Source organism: Aphelocoma coerulescens, chromosome 4A (assembly GCF_041296385.1).
Source record: "Aphelocoma coerulescens isolate FSJ_1873_10779 chromosome 4A, UR_Acoe_1.0, whole genome shotgun sequence".
In the NCBI taxonomy this organism is placed as follows: Eukaryota; Metazoa; Chordata; class Aves; order Passeriformes; family Corvidae; genus Aphelocoma; species Aphelocoma coerulescens.
In genome coordinates, this window is record NC_091018.1 from 5436251 (window position 1) to 5457872 (window position 21622).

General features: G+C 47.0%; 1 protein-coding gene across 1 annotated transcript; it reads left to right on the forward strand.

Annotated features, from left to right (window-relative positions):
- The first annotated feature begins 8127 nt into the window (after positions 1–8127).
- ITM2A (integral membrane protein 2A) lies at positions 8128–17891 on the forward strand. Its single transcript, XM_069015080.1, has 6 exons — positions 8128–8271; positions 11810–11941; positions 12159–12347; positions 13410–13520; positions 14609–14759; positions 16814–17891. Exons 1-6 carry the CDS (start codon positions 8188–8190, stop codon positions 16900–16902), a joined length of 756 nt encoding a protein of 251 aa, XP_068871181.1. The 5' UTR covers positions 8128–8187; the 3' UTR covers positions 16903–17891.
- Positions 17892–21622: the final 3731 nt, after the last annotated feature.

A 21622-nucleotide genomic window follows, 5' to 3' on the forward strand; every position in this document is an offset into this window, starting at 1 on the left:
CATGTCCTTCACTAATGGGAATATCCACCTGGGAAGAAGGAGGAGAAAATAACCCAGAAATAAGGTCATTGTTCCCCTGGCAGCCCCAGGGGGCACTCAGGCAGTGCTGAGACTGAACTCATTTTCCTGCTGAGCCTGACAAGGATGAGGATCCCACTTCACACGGCAGCAAAGGCAGCAGTGGAAGCAGCTCTAATTTCTCTGGAAATATCAGAAATCCCAAGAGGAGAGTCTGTAAAGAGTCTTTAGGGAAAATGATCCTGTGGGAATTCCCAGCACAAGGATTCTGAGATTACTCTCACATGGGCCATTTGAGGTTATCAAAGCTGGGCCATAATTTAGTTCTGGTTTACCCAAACATTGCACCAGAACTGCCTAGAACTGTATCTCTGATGCAATCCCTGGAGAAGTGGAAGTAAACACTTCCTCCTGCCCCTTGGCATGGTTCTTCCTTTGGGATGGCTGTGTTGCCACCTTGAAGAAACAGCTCTGAGTGTGGAAATGATGGACACTTCAAAAGAGCTGCCAAATTTTAAAGTAATTTCTAAATTGCAGAAAACAGGGATTTGTTTACTTGGCCAAAAGGTCACATTGCTGGGAACCCTTCATCCTGTACCCTCAGTTGAGTGGCAGGGGAACAGCCAGGGGTTAGAAATGGGGCAGTGGGAACACGATTTCCTCCACTACACTGGAAACTGGAAGGTTCTTTAGGAATGGAACATAGGGCTGTGGGTGTGACTATTCCCATCAGTCCATCATACAGTTGATTTTTAATTTTTAAATATTAATTATATAAACCAGAGGCTCAAAACATTTTATTTAACCATTGTTCCCTGAAGAAGAGGAGGCCAAAGAGTGAACATGGACACAAATTGTGGCTTGGGAGACACAGATTGGACCTCAGGGAAAAAAAGCCAGTAGGAAGGTAGTGTAGTGCTGGAGGAGGTTACCCAGGGAGGCTGGGGAGTCTCCATCCGTGGTGTTTTCCAAGATTCAGCTGCACAAAACCAAATCTAATGCTGGTGATGGTTCTGCTTTGAGTGGGAGGTTGGGCTAAAAACCAAAAGAATTCTCTTCCAACATTCTCTTCCATGTTTCTGTGATCTTAAATTCAGGCCAATGCATGTCTTTAATGTTCACTTGGGAAGATTTCAATATGCCCTCAATTGCTTTCCTTGAACTTTCTTTTGAACTGGGAGGTTTCATACTAAAATGCAATAGAAGAAAACCACTGATTTTGGGGGGATTTCTTCATTCCAACCCTTCAAAATACAAATGCTGTTTGCTCTGCTGTCTGCTGGAGAGTCAACACATTCAAATACAGCAGCACGGGTCCCATCAAAGCCTTGTAACATCACCAGGTGTCTCCTCACTGTGAAGAGATTTTTTGGAACAGGAAACGAAAGAACCACAGGTTATTTCCCGTACCATGCGTTGGTATCTGTGCTGTGAACAGACAACACCTCCTGCACTGAAACCTGTGCTCTGGAACAATGGTGTGGGCAGTAGTTTTGCTTTTCCTTCAAATTAAAAGGCGTCTTCTCCAAAGTAGGACATAAAAACTTTTAACGTGTTTCTTAAGGTCTGTTTCAACACAGTATTTCATACGTGGATTAAACCTGGTTTCAGTAAGGCTGTGCTGTGCCTGTGCGTGTGTGTGACCACGTCTGTTCCTGCCTGCGCTGCACAGAGGAAGCTCGTGGCTCAGATCAGAGGCTTCCTGCTCTCTGCATTGAGAAGAGGAAGCACGGGCCAGGCTTGGCAGTGTCACCCCCCCAGCTGGCCCCGTCCCCAGCAGCAGACACCACTCTGCTGAGGCTTTGCCTCTCGGAGCTGGCAGACCTCGGCTGACAGATAAACATCAGCACAGGAGACCACTGCCACCTCTGCTGCTCAACAGAAAACCTGCACAGCTTCACAAAAACCCCCATAAATCTCTTTAACTGACAAGATTTGTACTCCAGCTCTGTTAGCACAGGTGTTCGGCAGGATTGCTATTTTTGACAGGCTCTGCGCAGATGAAAAGGGACACCTGTATTCTAAATAAAAAGCACCCACAGGAGTAGATGAGGGTGAAGGCAGCTTCATTTTCCATCAGTAATTCTTATTTTTACAGTTTGTATTATTTCTTCAGGTAAAAGCTGGCTACAAAAATTGGTAACATGTTCTTAGTCACAGTCCAGGGTTGATTTCTGTCAGTGTTAATGAAGTTTGTAGAAAAGGCATCTCTATAATTGAATTATTCCTTTTTTACTCACTGGATACTCCCAATCCCAGTTTGGATTCAGTTCTGGATGGTGCACAGAGCTCTGCTAAAGTCCTTGAAAGATTCACCTGTGACCAAAAACCTTCTGGTTTCAGAAGGTTTTTTCACCCCTGCTCCAAAACCTTCTACAGCCTCTTAGTGGTGCCTAATTACAGCATCTTGTACATAAGGAAATTCTCCAGCTGGAATGTGGTCTGGCCATAAATCCTTCATTAATGTCATATTAACAGATGGAGCTGCTCCATATGCAGGTGGTGTGCACAGAACACACACGGATGTAAAAAGACTGAGGCAGGGCTCTCCTTTCTTTGGCTGTTCCCAGACCTGCATCTTTGGGCAACAGAGCTGGGGAAGGGGCTGGAGCACCAGGAGCAGCTGAGGGAGCTGGAAAGGGGGCTCAGCCTGGAGCAAAGGAGGCTCAGAAGGGACCTCCTCACTCTCCACAACTCCCTGACAGGAGGGGGCAGCTGGGGGGGGGGGGGGGGATCGGGCTCTGCTCCCAGGGAACAGGGACAGGACAAGAGGAACAGCCTCAAGCTGTGTCAGGTTGGACATCAGGAGGAATGGATATCAGGAGGAATTTCTTCATGGAAAGGGTGGTCAGGCATTGGAAGGGGCTGCACAGGGAGGTGGTGAAGTCCCCATCCCTGGAGGTCTTCAAGAAATGACTGTACGTGGCACTCAGTGCTATTGTCTATTTGACATGATGGTGCTCGGTCAAAGGTTGGGCTTGATGATCTTGGAGGTCTTTTCAACCTTAATGATCCTGTGACTCACTGGAAGACTTAATGGATGTTAAATTCATGTGTGAGCTCCCAGCAAACCTTTCCAAGCCCAGGAGCACCAACTCTATAGGTACTACTTCCATTAAGGCAGGAAAGAGCTGTCCTTGTGTGCACAGCCCTATCGACAGGGGCAGAGCAAACCCACAGGGAACAAGCTGAACAAGCTTCACCAGTCACTGCAGAGTTCTGCCAGGGCACTGGGGACCTCTGCCAGCACAGCCCTGTGCATCTGGGAACATCCTCACCCGGCCCAGGGCAGGGACAGCATCGTGTTTTGGACAGCACAGCCAAACAAGACATCCCCACGTCCACACTCATCACTAAACTGAGCTCAAACATGACTTGGTCCCAGCAGAGCCAAGCCTGGGCTGTTTGAGAGGAGGCTGCATGTGGAGGTGTGGGCTCTCCTGATGTGCAGCATTCCAGCAGGATGGCAGGGCCACTGAAGTTCCTGCTCAAGTAGGGATGAGCAGACAGGAAGAATGCCAAGGATGAAGGGGCGGGTTTTCTTCAGCACTTGCCCGTTTAGGGTGTCCAACAGGTAACAGCCCCCATTCAAACAAAAACAAACCCGGTCTGGGGGTCCTCCCCTATGACAGCCCCAGGAAGAGCTGAGCCTCTGCCAGCCCGCCTGGCCAGAGGGAGAACTCCTGGAGTGGGTTTGGGGGTAAGCCTGCCTGAAAGGAAAATGGGGGAATCCCGGATGCCACCCCTCAGTGCCAAGGCAAACACGAATCTCTGTCCAAAACTGTCTTTTTGGCCAGTTCAGCAGAAGACACTTTGAGCTTTGAGCGATTGTTGGGTTTCCTCCAGCAGCAGAGTGTGGCAATGTTGTTACAGACCTGCCAGGACTCTGGGTTCCTGACAGATCTCTGCTTGCCTCACTGCAGTTACACCACAGGCGCATTTGGCCCTTCCATTCTCTGGGGCTGCTGATCGCTCTGGGCGTGCTGCTCACTTGGCAGATGTTCCAGAGGACTGGAATTTCTTGTGGAATTCTGCTCTGTGAGGCAATAGCTGTGTGGGAAGCGAGGTCTCCTCAACACTGACCTGACCACATCAACAGGATCTCTGTTCTTCAGGCTCCCTCTTCTCATCCCTCCCACAGCTGGACACTGCAGAGAAAAGGGACTCCTGACTTCTCCCTGCATGGAAATAGGCAACTTTCCACGTAACCAACATTCCTGTTGTAGCGTTTTGTAACAAGGCATCAGTAGAAGTGAGTAATGTGTGTTTTCTTTGCCACAGATCCTAATCTAACACTGCTGCAGTGGAGAAAAGCCTGCCAGGCAGCAGGGGAAGGCAGAGGAGCATTTCCTCTCCAGACACACAGATCCCCACTCAAGGGCCCAAATTTGGTGGGAAAACTTTCCTCTGCAAACGTTTACACTGGCAGCTCCCAGTTTTGCAGTTTTGTGGTCTGAAATCCAGATGGATTCAGTATCAACAGCCTTAGGAAAAAGGTAGAAAGGTAAAAGAGGTCCCAGGTCACTGATTAGGGAAGGAATGGAGATGGAATACCAGAACTAGAGAGTGAGGGAAAACAGGAGGAGGTGGTGAAGGAGGAATGCTTAGCAAGAGAGCTGGGAAAGGACTGGAGGCAAAAAGCAGAATTTCAGACATCTAGATAAATATAAAATGTCAAACTGGGAGAAGGTCTTTTGGAGAGAGTTTGTCATTTCTCTTTCATTTTTAACAGCCCTGCTTGACACACTTGTTCACTTTAATGGCACTTCTGTCAGTAATTACACTGCTCATAAAAAACCCAACTGCTGGATAAAGTGTATACTTAAAACTGTTAATTATTACTTGTATTAATTACTGTTTCTTTACACCTTGAGTCCAGGTTGGAGCTCTGGGAGTCCTTGTCCCTGTGAGCTCCTGCAGTGCCAGTGAGGGTGTGAAACTCAGCTAAGTGAATTTACACTTCAGTGCTGAACTCTGTGCATGGATTTAGGTCTAACAAAACACTTAATCAGGTTTAAGGAGCTGTGAGTGACCATTGAAATGCAGAACATGTGCTCACATGTCCTGCCAGCCTGCAGCCTCCTCCTCCTCCCAGCTCTGTTTGAGCCAGGACAAGATACACGAGTCGGGATTATGCACACACACAGCACCTTCTACTTCCAAGTGTGAGAATACTTCAAAAACTAGGATAAACAGAACATCCCATTGTTCCCAGAAGGTAAGGAAGGGTTCTCCTGGCATAAAAAAAAGAGGAGATAGAATAAATGTGAACACATCTTAAGGCTGGAGTTTTTTAAAAGTGTATGAGAAGAGTTAAAAAACTCCTACATGTTAAAAATTAATTCAGGATTGCTCAAAAAAGAGCTTCCAGTGGGATTATCTGCTGAGTCACTGCCTGGTGCAATACAAGGTACAACCTCACCTTCCAAAGCCTGGTCTTTAATATTCTTAGACTGTCTGGGCTCCTTATGTCATCACTACTGCTAAAAGGGAGGCGTTGGGCTTTAGTGGCACTTCTAAGAAAAACAGTTCTGTTCTCTGTGGGTAAAGGTAACAGAATCACAGCCACCACCGCATTCCAGTTCTTTCTTTTTTTTTTTTTTTTGGCCAAATTTCTCCCATCTCTAAGACAACTTGCTCCATGTATTTGTCATTTTTCTTTTAAGCAGTGTTGCTTTAACTTTACAGACACCAGAAGGATTGAAAAGATAATTAAGCATCCGGGGATAATCTCTTGCCTGCCAAGGTGATAAAGACGATTTCAGAATAAATACCAGTAAATTAACCCCAGAGTATTCTAATAGTAAAGAAAAGCAGAAATATTGCAGAATTCAAAAGAAGAAGTGATATGACTTCTTTAGATGGCTTGAGATTTCCAGGCCTAACTGCAATCAGTATATGGCAAAAGCCTGACAGAAAACTGGGCCAGGACTAAGGTGAAAAAGCATTTTAGGGGTGAAGTGGGGAAATCACCCATGGAGTATTCTGATATTTATTCAGTCAAACAGCCTGATGATGTCTAGATGGAAAAAAACCCTGAGTTTTCTTATGTCTTCCCAACCTGGTATTCTACAAAACACACTCTGATTATTGCAGGAGGAGATGTGTTTGGAAGGAGTTGGTACTGGCTGAACTGCCAGCATCAGCTGTGTAAAATTGTCTGATGATATTGGAACTACTTTCCTCCAGACACTGCAGATTTTAAATAAGTTTTGAACATGTTAAGACAGATTATTGTCACAAACACTACAGAAATGCACATTAAAAAGAAATCCATAACAACTCTTATGAAAGTTCCAGTTTTGTGAATTTGAGTGAAGACAAATATAAAAAAACTCTTCTATTCTTTAACTTTTTTATTTTCTGAGCACAATATTTCCAGGTGTGTCCACCCCTTGCAACAGAACATGGACAGAGAGGCAGCTGGGATGTACAGCCACTGGTCTTGATAAAAAGCAAGGGTCTATTTGTGTTTTATTCTAGTTTTATTTCTGTCTTGTTTTTCAAATAAAGGTGTTAGGTAATTGGAAGATAAAGTCAATTTGTTTAAGCATGAAGTAATTACATTAGATTAAGATACCAGAAATTATTCATAGCATTTATCAACTGCCAGTTTGGAGAGTACAAATATTGCATTGGCCATACAGGAAACTTTTTAATTTGTCCTAAATCTGTGTTCCAGGGACTTTGAGAGTAGAGCTTGACTTATTCCCAACATGCTAAAGCTAGGAAGTATGAAAATTGATTTTTCACTGGTTTCTTGGTAAAATGAAGTTAGAGTGTTTTCTGTTACTAGACCAAGTCAGGCTAAATAGACATAAAACACTTTGTTCTTCTCTGACTGAAGTCAAAGTCAAAATTCTTACGAACATGAAAGGCAGCAATATCAAACCTATGATCTTGAAAGGAAACACAGTGTATTCCATCTGTGGAATAACAGGAACATGCTTTGAATGCTGGAATACACACTGCATGTTGTTTACACTTAGAAGAATTACTTATTGCAATATTTGCATAAGTGTTCAGCTCTGTTTAATTACGGCTGTCTGCGAGGGAGGGTTCCATAGTGTGGGCACCAGATTCAAACCAGATTTCTTTGTAGAGCTGTAAAGTCAAATTCTAGCGAGACGGACACAGATTTCCATCCATATGAAGGAGCAGATTGTTTCACACAGTCTAATTCATTAAGTGTTTCATTCTCCCTTCTGAGGCACATCTGGAGGGCTGTGCCCAGATCTGGGCTTCTTGAGGACAAGAAAGACAAGGAACTGCTGGAGACGGCCCAGTGGAGGCCACAAAGGTGATGAGGAGTCTGGAGCATCTCCCTGATGAGGAGAAGCTGTGGAGGCTGGGCTTGATTAGTCCGGAGAAGGGAAGACTGGGAGAGGATCTCAGCAATCCATACCAGTATCTCCAAGGGGTGCCAGACGATGGTGCCAGGCTCTGTTCAGTGGTGCGAGTGACAGGACAAGGAGCAATGGCCATAAACCAAACCATAAGAAGTTCCACGTCAACACGAGGAAGAATTTCTTTCCATGGAGGGGGCAGGGCACTGGGACAGGTGCCCAGAGAGCACCAGGAGCGGCTGAGGGAGCTGGGAAAGGGGCTCAGCCTGGAGCAAAGGAGACTCAGGGGGGACCTTGTGGCTCTGCACAACTCCCTGACAGGAGGGGGCAGCCGGGGGGATCGGGCTCTGTTCCCAGGGAACAGGGACAGGAGGAGAGGGAACGGCCTCAGGCTGCACCAGGGGAGGGCCAGGTTGGACATCAGGAGGCATTTTTGCATGGAAAGGGCGCTCAGGCCTTGGCAGGGGCTGCCCAGGGAGGTGGTGGAGTCCCCATCCCTGGGGGTGTCCAAGGAAGGTCTGGACGTGGCACTCGGTGCTCTGGGCTGGTGACAAGGTGGGGATCGGTCACAGGTTGGACTCGATGGTCTCGGAGGGCTTTTCCAGCCTCTCTGATCCCGTCACGCCACGTCGGGATCAGCTCCCGGCGCCTGAGGCGAGGTGCGGGGTGGGGGGGAAACGGAGCCGTGCGGCGGCGCGGCCGGCAGGGGGCGCTCCCGCGGGCCCGTGGGCGGGGCTGGAGGGGGCGCGGCCATCGCAGACCCCGCCCCGCCCTCCGCGCTGTCCCCGCTGCCGCTCCGGGACGCGGCAGCAGCGCCGGCGCCATGGTGAAGATCGCCTTCAACTCGCCCTTCGCCCTCAAGGATGAGCCCAAAAAGGAGGCGGCCGAGGCGCTGGTGGCCGACAAGGTGCGGGCACAAGGGTGTCCTGGCCAGCGGCGGCGGGAGGAGCGGGGCGGGTGTGAGGGGGGGGCGCGAGGAGACGAAGCCGCCGCCATTTTCTCGCGGCCGGGGGAGGCGGCGGCGGCCGCGGGGCTCGCGCTCCTGTGGCGGCTGCCCCGCCGCGCCCTGCCCGGGGCTGCGGGAGCGTCTCCCCTCAGCCGCGAGAGGCTGCGGGGCCCTGGTGCCGCGGTGTTGTCCCTCTCCGCAGCCCCGTCGCGGTGCGATGTCCCGTGACACCCCCGGGCCAGCGCCGGCACCGGGTGTTTATCTCGAGTTGGGCCCGTGCCAGCGCCGCGTTTCCTGACGGCGCTTTAAAGCTCCCAGCTCGGCCCTGGGCCGGCCGGGGGAGCGCAGGGAGAGCTCCCCCCCGGCGTGGGCAGCGCTCGGCCGGCGCCTTCCAGGCAAACAAAGCGGGCTGAGGCTCGTCCTCCGCTCCCGGCGGCGCTCGGAGCCTCCCGGCAGCTGCGGTGAGGCGTCGGTGTCGCGCTTAAATTAAGAAACCTGCCATAAAGGGTTTTAAATAGAAACCCAGGCTAGCACCCTGTGGTTGGCTTTTCCTTCCCAGCGAGCTGCGCGTCGCTGGCTTGAGTGGAACTTTCCCAATTTGTGGGAAATTTGTTTGGAAGGTGTCTTGCGTTTTAGGCAGATGGAGAAGCTCAGCCTGTAGGTAAATACATCAGTGGTTCTAGACGGGGAAGATGGCATAAGCTGAGTTTATTTGTAATTGGAAAGTAAGAAAATTTTTAAAACAACAAAATTTGCGGAGTTGGGCTCTAGTTCTTTCTTTTTTTTTTTTCCCTTCTAAGCTGTAATCAGGAAAGCAGCTTCCCTTCCAGCCTACACAGCCTCACCTGAAATAGCCCCCCTTTGGAAGGAGAAGGGATGCAGAGTGATTTTCCTGCTCAGTGCACTCTTCTGAGCTGTCAGAGCTTGATATGTGCACATTTAATATAGTAGCACTGAATTACAGGATCAAAAAGAGAGAAAGTAGGAAAACAGAGTAGATAAAGGATTTAAAATTTGAAGATGTCATTAGCCTGGCCAATTTCTTGTGCGACAAACTCCTCAGCTACTCCTGAGACAACTGGTTGTACATACATTTACTAGCCCTGTACTGTGAAAGCTCTGACTGGAATAGTTCTAATAAACGCACCCCTTTTTGTGTTCTCATGAGAGCTGCTCCTCTCAATTTGGAATATCCTGTGTGTTTGCACACACGTACTCGGGTTTTTAACAACTCTTCACTCTGGCTTCAGGGCTTGAAATTGCGTGTAAACATCAAGTTCATAATTTTACTCCAAGACAGACTTGTTGGAGTGGTTGTTAATGTCTTTTTTTGCCGGAATATTTGTGCAGAGCAAACAAGCTTAAAGGCTAATGTTGGCTGAAACAGCACAATAAAAGTCCCCTGGAGTATCTGCACAAAACCCTTGAGCTTGCAGAATATTCTCCCTGCAGGTTCTTTGGGGCTGTCAGCAGTGTTAAAACAAGTGATTTTTCTTCTTGTCTCTTATCCCTCGTTTTCTTTGCTTGTTATGGCTTAGAACTGCATTTTCTTTGTAGGTTTTTGATGACTTTTATCTGTTACTTTTGTGCAGAGGTTTTGTAACCTGCTGGAGCAAAATCTTCCTATTGTGTTCTCTTAGCAGCTCTGTCAACTCTTCCCTCTCAGGTTCAGCTGCCCACATTGCTGCTTAATATGCTGAACCACCTTTGCTTTGTTTGAAATAGGTGTAGTGCAAGTGTAGCTAATTAGATGTCGACATCATCCCTGCACGGGGATGGCTGGAGTGCCAAAACTGGTGCAGACTGGTGTGTTCAAGTAGGGACAGGCTGGATGAGTAAGGACCTCCAAGGTGCAGGTGAGCATAGAGAGAACAGAATTAATCTCCATCTTACAGCTGCTTAACCCTGAAAGATGATTTTCACACAGTGCCATGGAAATGTGGCATCATTCTGACTTGAAACCAGGGTTTGGCTTTGTTTTTGTAGTTTGTTTCTTTTTTAACAAATGCTTCACATGCCAATTGTAGCAGCTTGTGTCCTGCTGAACCAACATTTTTGTGTTTGGAGGATGCGCGAGTGGAATGTGGGAGTATTGACTTTCACAAAACAGCTTGGGGTTTGTTTCAGTGCTTGCATAACTGATGGCTTTGACTTTTATGCTGCTGCATCTTGCTGAGCATGGAAATATTGCAGCCTCGGTGATAATGCTGGCGCTTGTTGGGAGCACAGGTCATTAAATGTGTTGTGTTCTGCAGGACCCAAATAAAGAAAGGCCATGGAAGCTGCTGTGCCCAGCCCAGCCACTGATTCTGGGAACACCTCAAAGGAAAAGCTCTTTTACTGTGAAATCCAATTTTCTTCCTTCCTGACCAGGACAAAGAGCAGATCTTGAAAGCAAGCTATTAAATCCTGGAGTCAGGAATCATTAAAGGGACATTCTTGACCAAATATAGAGGTTATCTAAACATTTTGGGTTTGGTGGTTGTTTTTGTGTTTTGTTTTTTCCTTTTAAAGACTCAAGCCCAGTGTGTGATTCCAGGAGGGAATGTGTCTTCTGATTGTTTAGTATTTGACAGTACTTTTGCTGTTCTCTTCACTTGGCTTGCCTGAGCCTTGCAGCTGGAAGTCTGGGAAGATGCTGCAGGAGCTCTGGAGGGTTAAACTTTCCTTTCAGACACCACCTCTGCCTTTGCAGTGAGGATTGCACAACTCACCACCACCTGAGAGTAGTTTCCTTTGGGTGCAGTCATCTTTGTTTGAGAGAACACTGGGTGGGGGAAAACAAGCTGCTGAGCTAAAGAGGGAAGTTTCAGGCTGTTGGAAACAAAACTTCCTGGGATTTGGGTAGGAGAGAGGTTATTTTGAGGCTGCAGGGTAGGATGTGCCACAGGGACTTGTTTTCATTTGGCATAATTAGAAGCTGTGTTTAAGCTGACGAGTGGTTTTCTTTCATAATGGACTTTGCTTGTGCATATTAAAAGTTCCAAAACCTGGTGACTCGTGTCAGTTGTCTGTTCCCCAGCCAAGAGACAAAGTTGCATCTTGGCTTCTTCTGTTAATCCAGCTTTGGGAGGAAAAGTAATGTTAATGCAAGTGATAGCGAGAGGGGGAGGGGAAAGAGGCTTTACCAAGAGGCCTGAAGACACTGTGTACCTTTAATGACCTTGATCTACAAATCCTGCTTTCTTGTACTAGAACGTGGCTGCAGCACAGTATCTTTTGTTACAGTTATTTAAGTTTCTTACAATTGAAATAGTTCCTGGACAAAGGTTTGTCCAGAAAACATCCTCTAACTCAGAAAATACTCTTGGTGCTGTTTGAAAACTGATCTTAATCTGATGCAGTAACGTGAGTGTTTTCTTATTTTATGATGTTGACTTGTAATTCCTGCACCTAGAAGAAGTAGAAGATGGTGGGTCAAAGTGAAGCAGTTGATAACAACTCACTTTAAATTCAGAGCAGCTGCCCTTTCTAAGTTCTCACCTTTCTTTATTTAAAGGACCCAGAAGTTGCCACACACAGGGCTGAAAACTCATCTGGAAGATGTCTCTTGACTCTGCTGGGCCTGGCGTTCATTTTGGCAGGGGTTGTTGTGGGTGGAGCCTGCATCTACAAGTACTTCATGCCAAAGGTAATTTGAGAGTTCTTTTTTATTTAAACAGCATTGATTAAAAAAGGTGTAAATGGGTTATCACTAGACTGGAAAGATGAAGGGGAAAGAAGGATCGCGGGGCCATGAAGACTGTTTGTCTTTTGGGTGTGACGGAGCTGCGCTCAGTCTCGGCAGACTGAAATGCAGTGTTAGGAGCTGGTTTGCTGTGAGGTAACTGCCCTTGCTCGTGTCCCAGCACAAGGTGTACCGTGGGGAGATGTGCTACTTTGAGAACGAGGGCCGGGAGCGCGCGGTGGAGCCGTACTTCCTGCCCATTGCCGAGGAGGCCGACATCCGCGAGGACGACAACATCGCCATCATCGATGTGCCCGTCCCCAAGTTCTCCGACAGCGACCCCGCCGCCATCGTGCACGACTTCGACAGGGTCAGTGTCCGGGGCACAGCCGGGGCCAGGACAGGCACACACAGCTCGGGGATTGCGCTCGGGGCTTTAAAGCTCGCTGTCAGCGCGAGTGCTGCTTGGCTTTTAGTGTGACACAGCTGACCCTGTGAACTCTGTAACAGTGGGATTAACTCTGCAGTGGTGGTACAGTCACTGTGGGTAGGAACTCTGATGTTTCCCAGAAAAATGCATCTCAGTGCTATGCAACTCTACTGGTACCTGTGGGATATCTGGAAGTGCCGCTTGCTGTTTGGTCAAGAATCCCATGTAAATGGAGAACATCATAAATGTGAGTTAAGGGACTGAGGATGCAGCACAATGTCACAGCAAAATGTAGAATTGCAAACAGGTGGGGGTCTTGGAGAAGGGCATTGAAAAATCTCTTCAAGCAGCTGAAACTTGGAACCTGACAATGCTGTGTGGTTGCATGGAGTTTGTGTAAGGCGAAGAGGAGAGGATGGCTTTCATTTGACTTTTTTATTAAAGTTGTGTTGATAGTGTTAACATTTATCCTCAGTCAGCTGTAAAAGCTCTCAGAGGTTGGTTGTAAATCCAGCCTTGGCAATGCAGATAGAATAAACAGATAATTCTAGTTGCTGCAGTTCTTGTGCTCAGTGGTAATGCTGATGAGAGTATTGTAGGGACTAACACTTTTCCTGAAGAACTATTTAAAGGGAGCAATTGTTATCGGCAGCTGGATACCTTTTGTTTGTACTGTGCTTAATTAGACGTTTTCAGTTATGAGATCATACTCCCAAATACTTCCTCTGTGTTAGTACAAACTGTACTCCTTTACAATTATGGCAGAAGCTGCTTTTCTATTCAGCTTTCTCTTATCTGTGAAAGTTTTTTAAACTATTGCTGTAACCACTTGGTTTACCAAAGTGGTAACAGTTCAGTTCTTAAACGGAGCAGTTCCTGAATGCATCACTTCTGTAGTAGCTGTGAGTGATACCCAGCTTTTTTAGCTTGCCTTGCTCCTGGTAGAATTGTGTTCTGCTAATCAAAGGCCCCCAACTAACTGAAAACTTGTTTTTAAAACAGCTTTTGACAGCGTATCTCGACCTGCAGCTGGGGAACTGCTACGTGATCCCGCTGAACACTTCCATAGTCATGCCTCCAAGGAATCTGATGGATCTCTTCGCCAAGCTGGCGGTATGTGGGAGCTTTGCTGCTGGGTTCTGCTGACAGGCTGCCTTTTGCTAAGAGTGCTGGGTGCTGCTCCTGAACTTCAGGCCCTTGCTAGAACAGTCCTCCCTCCATCAGAGTCCATAATCCCCCAGCTCAGTCACTGCACTGAAGTTAAGGCCAGCTGTCAGTGTATATTATGTTGAGTAGATTCATGCCTAATGCTCTTATTAATACCTGGCTTTATGAGAGCTGAAAGCAACCAGCAGATAAGGCTAAATTTAGCTGTTAGAAAGGAATTTGATAAAGCTCCAAATATCATTGAAAGCCTAAACCTGAGAGTTACTCCCAGCAAGCTCGGTCGCCCCGTGAGGGTTTTGCTGAAAAGAACAATGTGAACTTGTTCCCCAGTTATTGGCGCTGCGGTTATGAGATCACCACAAGCATTTGACTCTTCAGTGACTAAAACTGGTGTTTTTCCAAGATGATTTGTGGGTCAAGTTAACAGAGCTTGTTGCTGCTTCCCACTTAAATGCAATACTTGGCTATCATGTGTCAAATGGACTTTTAAAAAAAATCATTGACTCTCTTACATCTGGTTCTAGAGGCCACTGGTCTGTTTAGCTTGTTGCAGTATTTTTTTTAGCTCCATGAAGATCAGCTGTAAGTGTATGTCCCTGCCCCTGTTCTAGGAGTTGAGGGGTAGGAAGCTGTCTCAGTAGTGCTGGGAGCATCTGATGAAGCCTTTTGTAGGTTGCCCTGCCTTTTTTATATTAGAAATACATTGCCTCAAACCTGGAGTCTTTCGCAATACTTTGTTTCTCTTCTAGCTGCAAATTTTGTGTACAGATAAACCTGACCAGGTTCTATTTACATTTGCTTCACGTGAGGCTTGCAGAGTTGAGGTTAATTGTGCTTTGTTTGGATGTAACTGCAGCTGTTTGAAACGGCCTCTGTCAGTTTTTAACTTCCCTGGTATGCGACTGGTTGAGCTCAGCATATCTTGGTATTAAAAATCAGGAAAGCTGAACTCTGCTGCTTGAATCCCTTCCAAAGCAAAGAGTAAAATGTAGTGGTAAGCAGCAGTCTGTACCTGCAGGTTTTGTCTCTTCCAGACTGGCTCTTACCTGCCCCAGACGTACCTGGTGCGTGAGGAGATGGTGGTTACAGAGGAGATTGATAACGTGTCTGATCTGGGCATCTTCATCTACCAGCTCTGTGTGGGAAAAGAGACCTTCAGGCTTCAGCGCAGAGACCAAATCATGGGTAAGTTCCCCTCTGGAAAAAGCAAAGGTATTGTTTAACTAGGGAAGGGGTAAATACTTAAACCTGGGGAGTTTTTAGTCTTGGGAATCTGAGTGCTCAGCAGAAGCTGAGGCTACTCCTGATCCTGCTGGGTATTTCCCCTGCCTTCATGTCTGAATGTGAAGTGTCATTTGAACATGCTGAAAAAGTTTCAGTTACACAATTACAGGCTACATGCCCGAACCAAATTTAAGTCTGTTTCTGTTCCATCTTTTGTTGAACTTAAAAGTTAGTTTGACCCCAAAATCCATATAATCCATCAGATAATGTGAGTCTCTGTAGGCACAGCTCATTCTGTCCCTGTCCTATCTAAAACTGGGTTACAGGAGCACCAAATAAAAACATTTTCTTCTGATTTACTTGCTCTGAAAAAAAACGTAATTGAACAGTGAGCTCCGGACATCCCAGACTTCCTCTCTGAAAGAGGAAGAACACTCCAGAGGAGCTGCTGAGCTCTGGTTCTTTATTGCCTGTGTGCTCCTGCCACTCTGTGACAGGGACTGAGCTGAGGTGTCTGTGCTCCGACCTACTGGGACGAGGCCTGGGGGACAGAAATCTGGTGCTGTGAGTTTTGCTTCAGTGCAGCTCAAGGCATTTCATGTTTGCTGCTTCCACCAAACACAGCAAGCTAACCCTTTGTCAGTTAGAGCCTTTCAGAATGCAAATGTTTGGTTTGTCAGGACTCTGTGCTCTGGTTTGGTTGCCAAGCTCTTAGGCAAGAGTTTCCTCAGCCCAGTTGCAGCATCAGGAGCCACATCTGCTGCTTGCTGCACACAACATCCTGTTGTGGATGGAAGGAAGGCTCCCTCTGTGGGAGCAGCAAAGGGGTTCTGTGTAGGGCACATGAAGGAACACTAAATGCTGTCCTCATGGGAGGCAGAGGCGTGTGACTGAGCTGGTGTGAGGATGATTTTGGGAACAAGGCTAAATTGACAGCTGCTGTGTCTATAGACAGCCCTGTGAAGAGTGTTTATGATGTTCCCTGAAATCATCCTGCTCTAACACGCTGTTGACATCTTTGCCACAGAGCAAAAGATTCCTGCAGAGCACTTGCACAAAAGGATTCTGGTAAATGGAAAATGCTTCCTGGTACAGCTGCTGTGCTGTAACTCTCCCTGTTTGCCTGTGGAGGGGAGAGGGTGGGAAATCTAATCAAAGTGAGGAGAAAATTGTTCAGGGGCAAGTCTTGCCTTGCCTTCCCCACCTCATTTCTAGCACACAGTGTATGAGCCATGTCACAGAAATGAGACTGCAATGGATAAACTCCTGGAACTTCTCTGGGAAAGTCTTCTCATTTCTTCTCATTTTGCTGGTGCTGCCTTGGCTCTCAGCTTTTGTGGAATTTGTGTGTTCATCTGTTAGATCAAACTGACCTCAGGTGCTGTGGCAATTCCTTGGAGTTGTAACTTGGAGGCATAGGAGGAACCCAGGTTATCCTGTTGGGTAGGCATTGGAAACTTCACCTCCATCCTGATGCCTTTGAATTGAAGGACAGCCGGGATTTTACGTGTTAATAAACCAAAGCAGTGCCCTGCTGGGGTTAGGTAAAGAGGTGGTGCTTCTCTTGCGTACTCTGAACAATTCTCTTCTAATTAAACAAGCTAAATCTTCTCTGAATTACTGTAAATGGAAGTGATTGAGGAGAGCAGCTCTTTGATGGTAGGACTGCTGTGTTCTTGTCTCTTACTGAGCCACAGCTGACACAGGTAAACTGCCTGGGTCAGACCCAGTGCTGGCATGTCCTGAAATAGAGAAAAATCACTCTAATAGTGTTAGGAAGAACTAGAGTGAGGTAAATCCTCCCAAGGTGAAGTGCTCTGCAAAGCACACCCTGTGCAAATGCACGTTGGGCTAAGGATTTGGGATGGAAAACAAGCCCATAGCAGGCTCTGGTGGCAGTTCCTGGCTGGAGAAACACAATGCACTGAATGATTGTGTCTTGTAATGATGGCAGCTGGCAATGCTTGCTCTGGGCTGTGGATCCCTTCACTCAGCCTCTTGTCTCTCGTCCCCAGGTGTGCAGAAACGGGCAGCGGAGAACTGTCACTCAATCAGACACTTTGAAAACTCTTTCGTGGTTGAGACAAAGATCTGTCAACAGTGAAAGGTGATGGATGGGAGGTGACCAGGTCACACCTTCCTGGAGAAGTCAGCATTAGACATCGACTTCTGCAATTAAACCGTGCAGTGATAATCAAAAGCCTTATGCATTTTCTGTGTATTGCTTGTATTTCAGAAGACAAAGTCACCATTTCAGCTTTCGTTGATCCTTGGTATAACTTTTTAATTGTCTCATGTAAAACTTAAATTTGAGTAAGGTTTTTTTAGAAAGCTAATATCAGTTTATCTGTTGAATGTGTTTGATTTAGTGTAATCTGGGAATGGCAGAAAAATATATATATATAAAAATGTTAACCAGTTCCTTGGCTGGAACCAGTTATGTTCACCTTAACTTTCACAGAATGATTAATATTAATAATCTGTGGTTTGCACATCTTGTGTAGTTCTGTAGAATAGCTCTGCACTCCGTATCCTGGCTCAAAAACCTTCCTGATCCGGCTCATTAAAGGTTTATTTTAACGACCATGTGTGCAGCATGTAAAATCCAAGCTCAGTGATCAGAAACCTTTAACACTACCCTATTTCTTTTTGTGCAATTACTGTATTGAATTCGTATGTATATTTGGAACCTTCCCTGAGCTTACGTTGAGTTCTTCTCCCTTAGTTTGGTTTTGTGGCATTTAGTTGTTAGATTCAGATAGAGTTGCTCTTAAAGCTTGTCAGTATTTTTGGTTATGACTTGGTTTATCCTGTAACTTCCTATTTCCAGGGTCTGTTCTGGTATAGCTCACTTGTGAACGTGACTGTAGTTGTAAACTTAAACTACTTGGGCTTATATAAACTTTTTAGATCAACTTTTTATGAGCAAGTAGCACTATTGCTGCAGTCAGAGCATTGTTCCCTTTTTTTGGAAAGCTGCAGTCTAAAGAGAATGAAGAGTTAGTGTCCTGCAGTTGATAAACCTGAGAGTTTTATTAAGGGACTTTATATTGGCATAAATTCTGCAACCCTATAATAAATGTTTCTCTAAAACTTCGGTGTTTGTGTGACTTCCTGGTGCTCAGAGGTGAGGGAGGTGATGCTGTGGGCCTGGGGCAGCATGCAGTGCTCTTCTCTTACCCATCTTAACTTCTTTTTGAGCTTGTGAAGCTGAATTTCGTCTTCTGGTGCTGTGGAAATGCTTTGTGGTGCCAGACAAGCTCGAGGAACAGAGGGGCTCTCTCCAAACAGCATCCCCCAGGAGCAGCTCTGGGGGTGTTCACTGCAAGGGCAGGATGTATTTACAATTCATTTGAATATTGCTGGTGATGAGGCTGTGATTGAAGGTTTGCCTGTCCCAGGCTGTTCATGGGTGTTAATGAGGGGCTGTTCAGCACATCGGGATAGGCAGAGGTTAATGAATGTTTAGCTCTGACCCTGAGCTTTGCTGGAAGCTCAGACAGGGGAGTCCTGCCCTGAAACTGCTGGGGCTTCGAGCTAAAGTGTTGCTGAACCCTTGTGGCTTTCCTGGAAAGTGCCTGGGATTGTGCAGCTGGAAGGAAAGCAGCAGGATTTCCGCACAGAGAGGGGTGGGGAGGGAGAGGTGCCTGTAGGAGTTGCTGCTCTGTCATTGCCCAGGAAACTGCAGGAGAAAGGAGAACACAGGAATTTTAGCACAGAAACTAACACAGCTCTTCCCCCAAGGATGTGTCCCAAAACCAGAGCTTTGGCTCTAAAATAGGGTGTGTAGGAGAGTATTTCAGTAAATTGAAGTGTATAATGAAATAAAATGCTGTAGAAAGCTCTAATTCCTGTCGCTGTGAGCCAGGTTTCCTTCCCTCACAGGGTGTTACTGGGAGAAGCAGCTGTGCTGGGAAGTTTTTCCTCCAGACTTTGTGCCTTTGGACAAGGGGTGATTTCCTCCTCCTCTGGATTGGATGGGAGGATAACCAGGATCGGTTCTTTTTGTAACCTTGAGTGGAAGGACTTGGAGATGTGTTGGTTGTGGAGAGCAAGAAGCATCTGCTTGTAGCAGTGAGGTGTGATTATATGGAAAATAAACCCCAGGAGTTGCTCTTTCCAGCTCAGTGTCCATGCAGTGGATGCACCTCCAGCCAGGAATGCTGGACCTGCTTCCACATGGGCTGGAACACTTTCTATACCTTTGGAACGAAGTGAAGTCAGTTCTTTAAGATGTTATTGGATGTTCCAGGCAGGGAGCCAGGGACAGCAGGAACAGATTGTTCTCACCTGCTCTGAGGTGAGCAGGGAGCTGGATTTGGTCACACGTGTGCTCTGCTGGGCTTGTTACCTATCCCTAAGCGTTTTAGGCTGGGGCTGGGTGTCCAAGCCAAAATATTGGAATTTTCAGGTACTCCTGGGATCTTCTAATGCTGTGTTTGGCTTTGAGCAGCTGCTGTGTTCAGCTGGGCTGTCGAAGCAGGAGGGAGCACGAGTTGGAGGAGTCCTTTGCACCAGTAGATGGCACAGGCAGCAAACACTTGGGTGTAAAGTGTGTGTAACTGGTAAAAACTTGGTGCATTCATCCAACAGAGTTTTTCAGCTATTTTACCAAAATTAAACCTAAAAATGGTTTGATCAAAGCTTCCTCCAGCTGGTGCTTCGTGTCTTGGCTTAGTTTGTGTCTATAGTAAGGAACATTTTTATAATAGAGCTGTAACTGTGTAAAACCCTGTTAATATCTGAGTAGAACTGTTCTGAAGGCATGGGTGTGGTGACTGAGGGCGTGACACTGCCGGGATGCAAATGCAAACTCATTTACTGTAAGAGTTTCATTTACATCTGTGTTTACTGCAAAAGCATCCTGTGGGCACGGCACAACCGGCAGGATCTCTGCAGGCACTTCGGACTGCTTCGTTGGGGGAGCTGGCAGGTTCATTTTCTGACCCTATAAATTAAAAATTAGATGTAAGTTTTAAATACCTCTATCAGCGTGAAGCTGGCAATGCAGTGCTTTGCGTATTTCCTCTTGCAGCATGACGTGGGTTCGTTTGGGGTTCTTCTAACCAGAAAAGCACATGAGAAATCATTGTTAAGAACACAGTTGGTTTTGGTTCTTGGAGGAGATGCTGTTGCCCTTTACAGAACCTGCTGCTCTGTGTGACTGCTGAGGTGTGGGTGGCTGTGGTGACAGACTCTTCCATTAGAGTATGTAATAGTCTAAATTAGAACTTCAGTCTCCTCCAGCCTTACTGTTGATAAAAATCTATAAAAATTGAACCTCTTTGCATCTATAAATATCTTGAGGTGAAGATCTGGAGAAAAAAAAATAGGGGTAGTGTGGAGACCTTTGAAAAACCCCCTGAGGCCTCAGGCTGGTATGAAAAGGAGCTTTAGCACCTCAGACTTGTTAAACTGCTTGTCTAAACCAGGCTTTTCTGGCCGTAAGCTCAGCTCTGTGCTGCAGCCTGTTGCAGCACAGCTGTGCTCGGTGTGGCAGTGAGAAACTGTCACCTCCCACGCACAGCAGCACTCCCAGGGTCTGTGCAGGGGTCTGGGGGGCAAAGAGCCTGCTGGGACTCCAGCAAGACTGGGCTGGCTCCTGTGGACTTGATGAGTTCTTGGGAAAACTCCCCAAAATCCAGCTGTGCTCAGCAGAGTCTGGGGTCAGTGATGGCTGAAATCTCAGCACTGAACAGCCTGGACCTGAGGAGAACTCGTGTCCCAGAATCCCAGGATGTTTGGGTTGCAAGGGACCTTAGAGCCCATCCAGTGCCACCCCCTGCCATGGGCAGGGACATCTTCCCTATCCCAGGGTGCTCCAAGCCCCGTCCAACCTGGCCTTGGACACTTCCAGGGATCCAGGGGCAGCCACAGCTGCTCTGGGCACCCTGTGCCAGGGAAGAATTTCTTCTGTGTATCTGAATTTCCCATCTCTCAGTGCGAACCCAACGCCCCTTGTCCTGTCACTGCTTCCTGATGAACAGTCCCTCTCCAGCCTCCTTGTAGTCCCTCAGACACTGGAAGGTCTCTTCCTCCAGAACCTTCCTTTCTGTAGGCTGAGCAGCCCCAGCTCTCCCAGCCTGTCTGCAAAGGGGATGTGCTGCAGTCCACATAAAAACTTGGCCTCCTCTGGACTCATTCCAACAGCTCCCTGTCCTTCTGATGTTGGGGACACCAGCACTGGACACAGCACTGCAGGTGGGGCCTCAGCAGAGCTGTGCAGGACCAGATAAATGGGGTGCAGCCCCCAAAACCTCCACTTCGTATGTGAATTACCCCCCTGGGAGGGCTGAGCTCGAGGTCAGGCTTGGAGGGATTAAAGCTGCTTTGCCTGTCCTCATTCCAGGCCGGGTGGGGGATGGCTCTGCTGCCAGCTGTGGCACAGAGCCCAAATGCCAGCACTGATTGAAGCTTCCAGGCTGCCACCAAAATAATTACAATACGGATAATTACAGTGACATTATTGCATTAACATTATTTCTTCATTATGAGTATATATTTGTGATATTACCTAGGCAATAGGATGGGTGTATTTCCTGTCTTGAGAGTAATTAGAGGCTTTCCACCTACCACTCCACCTCCCAAGGAAATTATTTCTTATAGTTCAACTATTCTGTTTACTTAAATGTGTATTCTCTCTTTTTGTGCTGTGACAGCCCTGAATTCCACCTGAACAGATGCAAAAGTGAGTTTCCTGTCTGCAGACTCATTCTCACTGTGGATGGTGGTTTGTGTCTTGCAGAAATGTTTGGGTTCTCCTGAGCTGCTGTTCCGTTTTAGGGCTTGTTGATGTTTGAAGCTGTTGTGGGTTAAATCCATGG

Bases quoted from the DNA above. Each gene is read 5' to 3' on its own strand.
- ITM2A (XM_069015080.1), top strand. From the start codon at position 8,188: ATGGTGAAGATCGCCTTCAACTCGCCCTTCGCCCTCAAGGATGAGCCC. The intron at 11,942-12,158 runs GTAATTTGAGAG...CTCGTGTCCCAG, and splicing joins ACAAGTACTTCATGCCAAAG to CACAAGGTGTACCGTGGGGA. The intron at 12,348-13,409 runs GTCAGTGTCCGG...TTTTTAAAACAG, and splicing joins TCGTGCACGACTTCGACAGG to CTTTTGACAGCGTATCTCGA.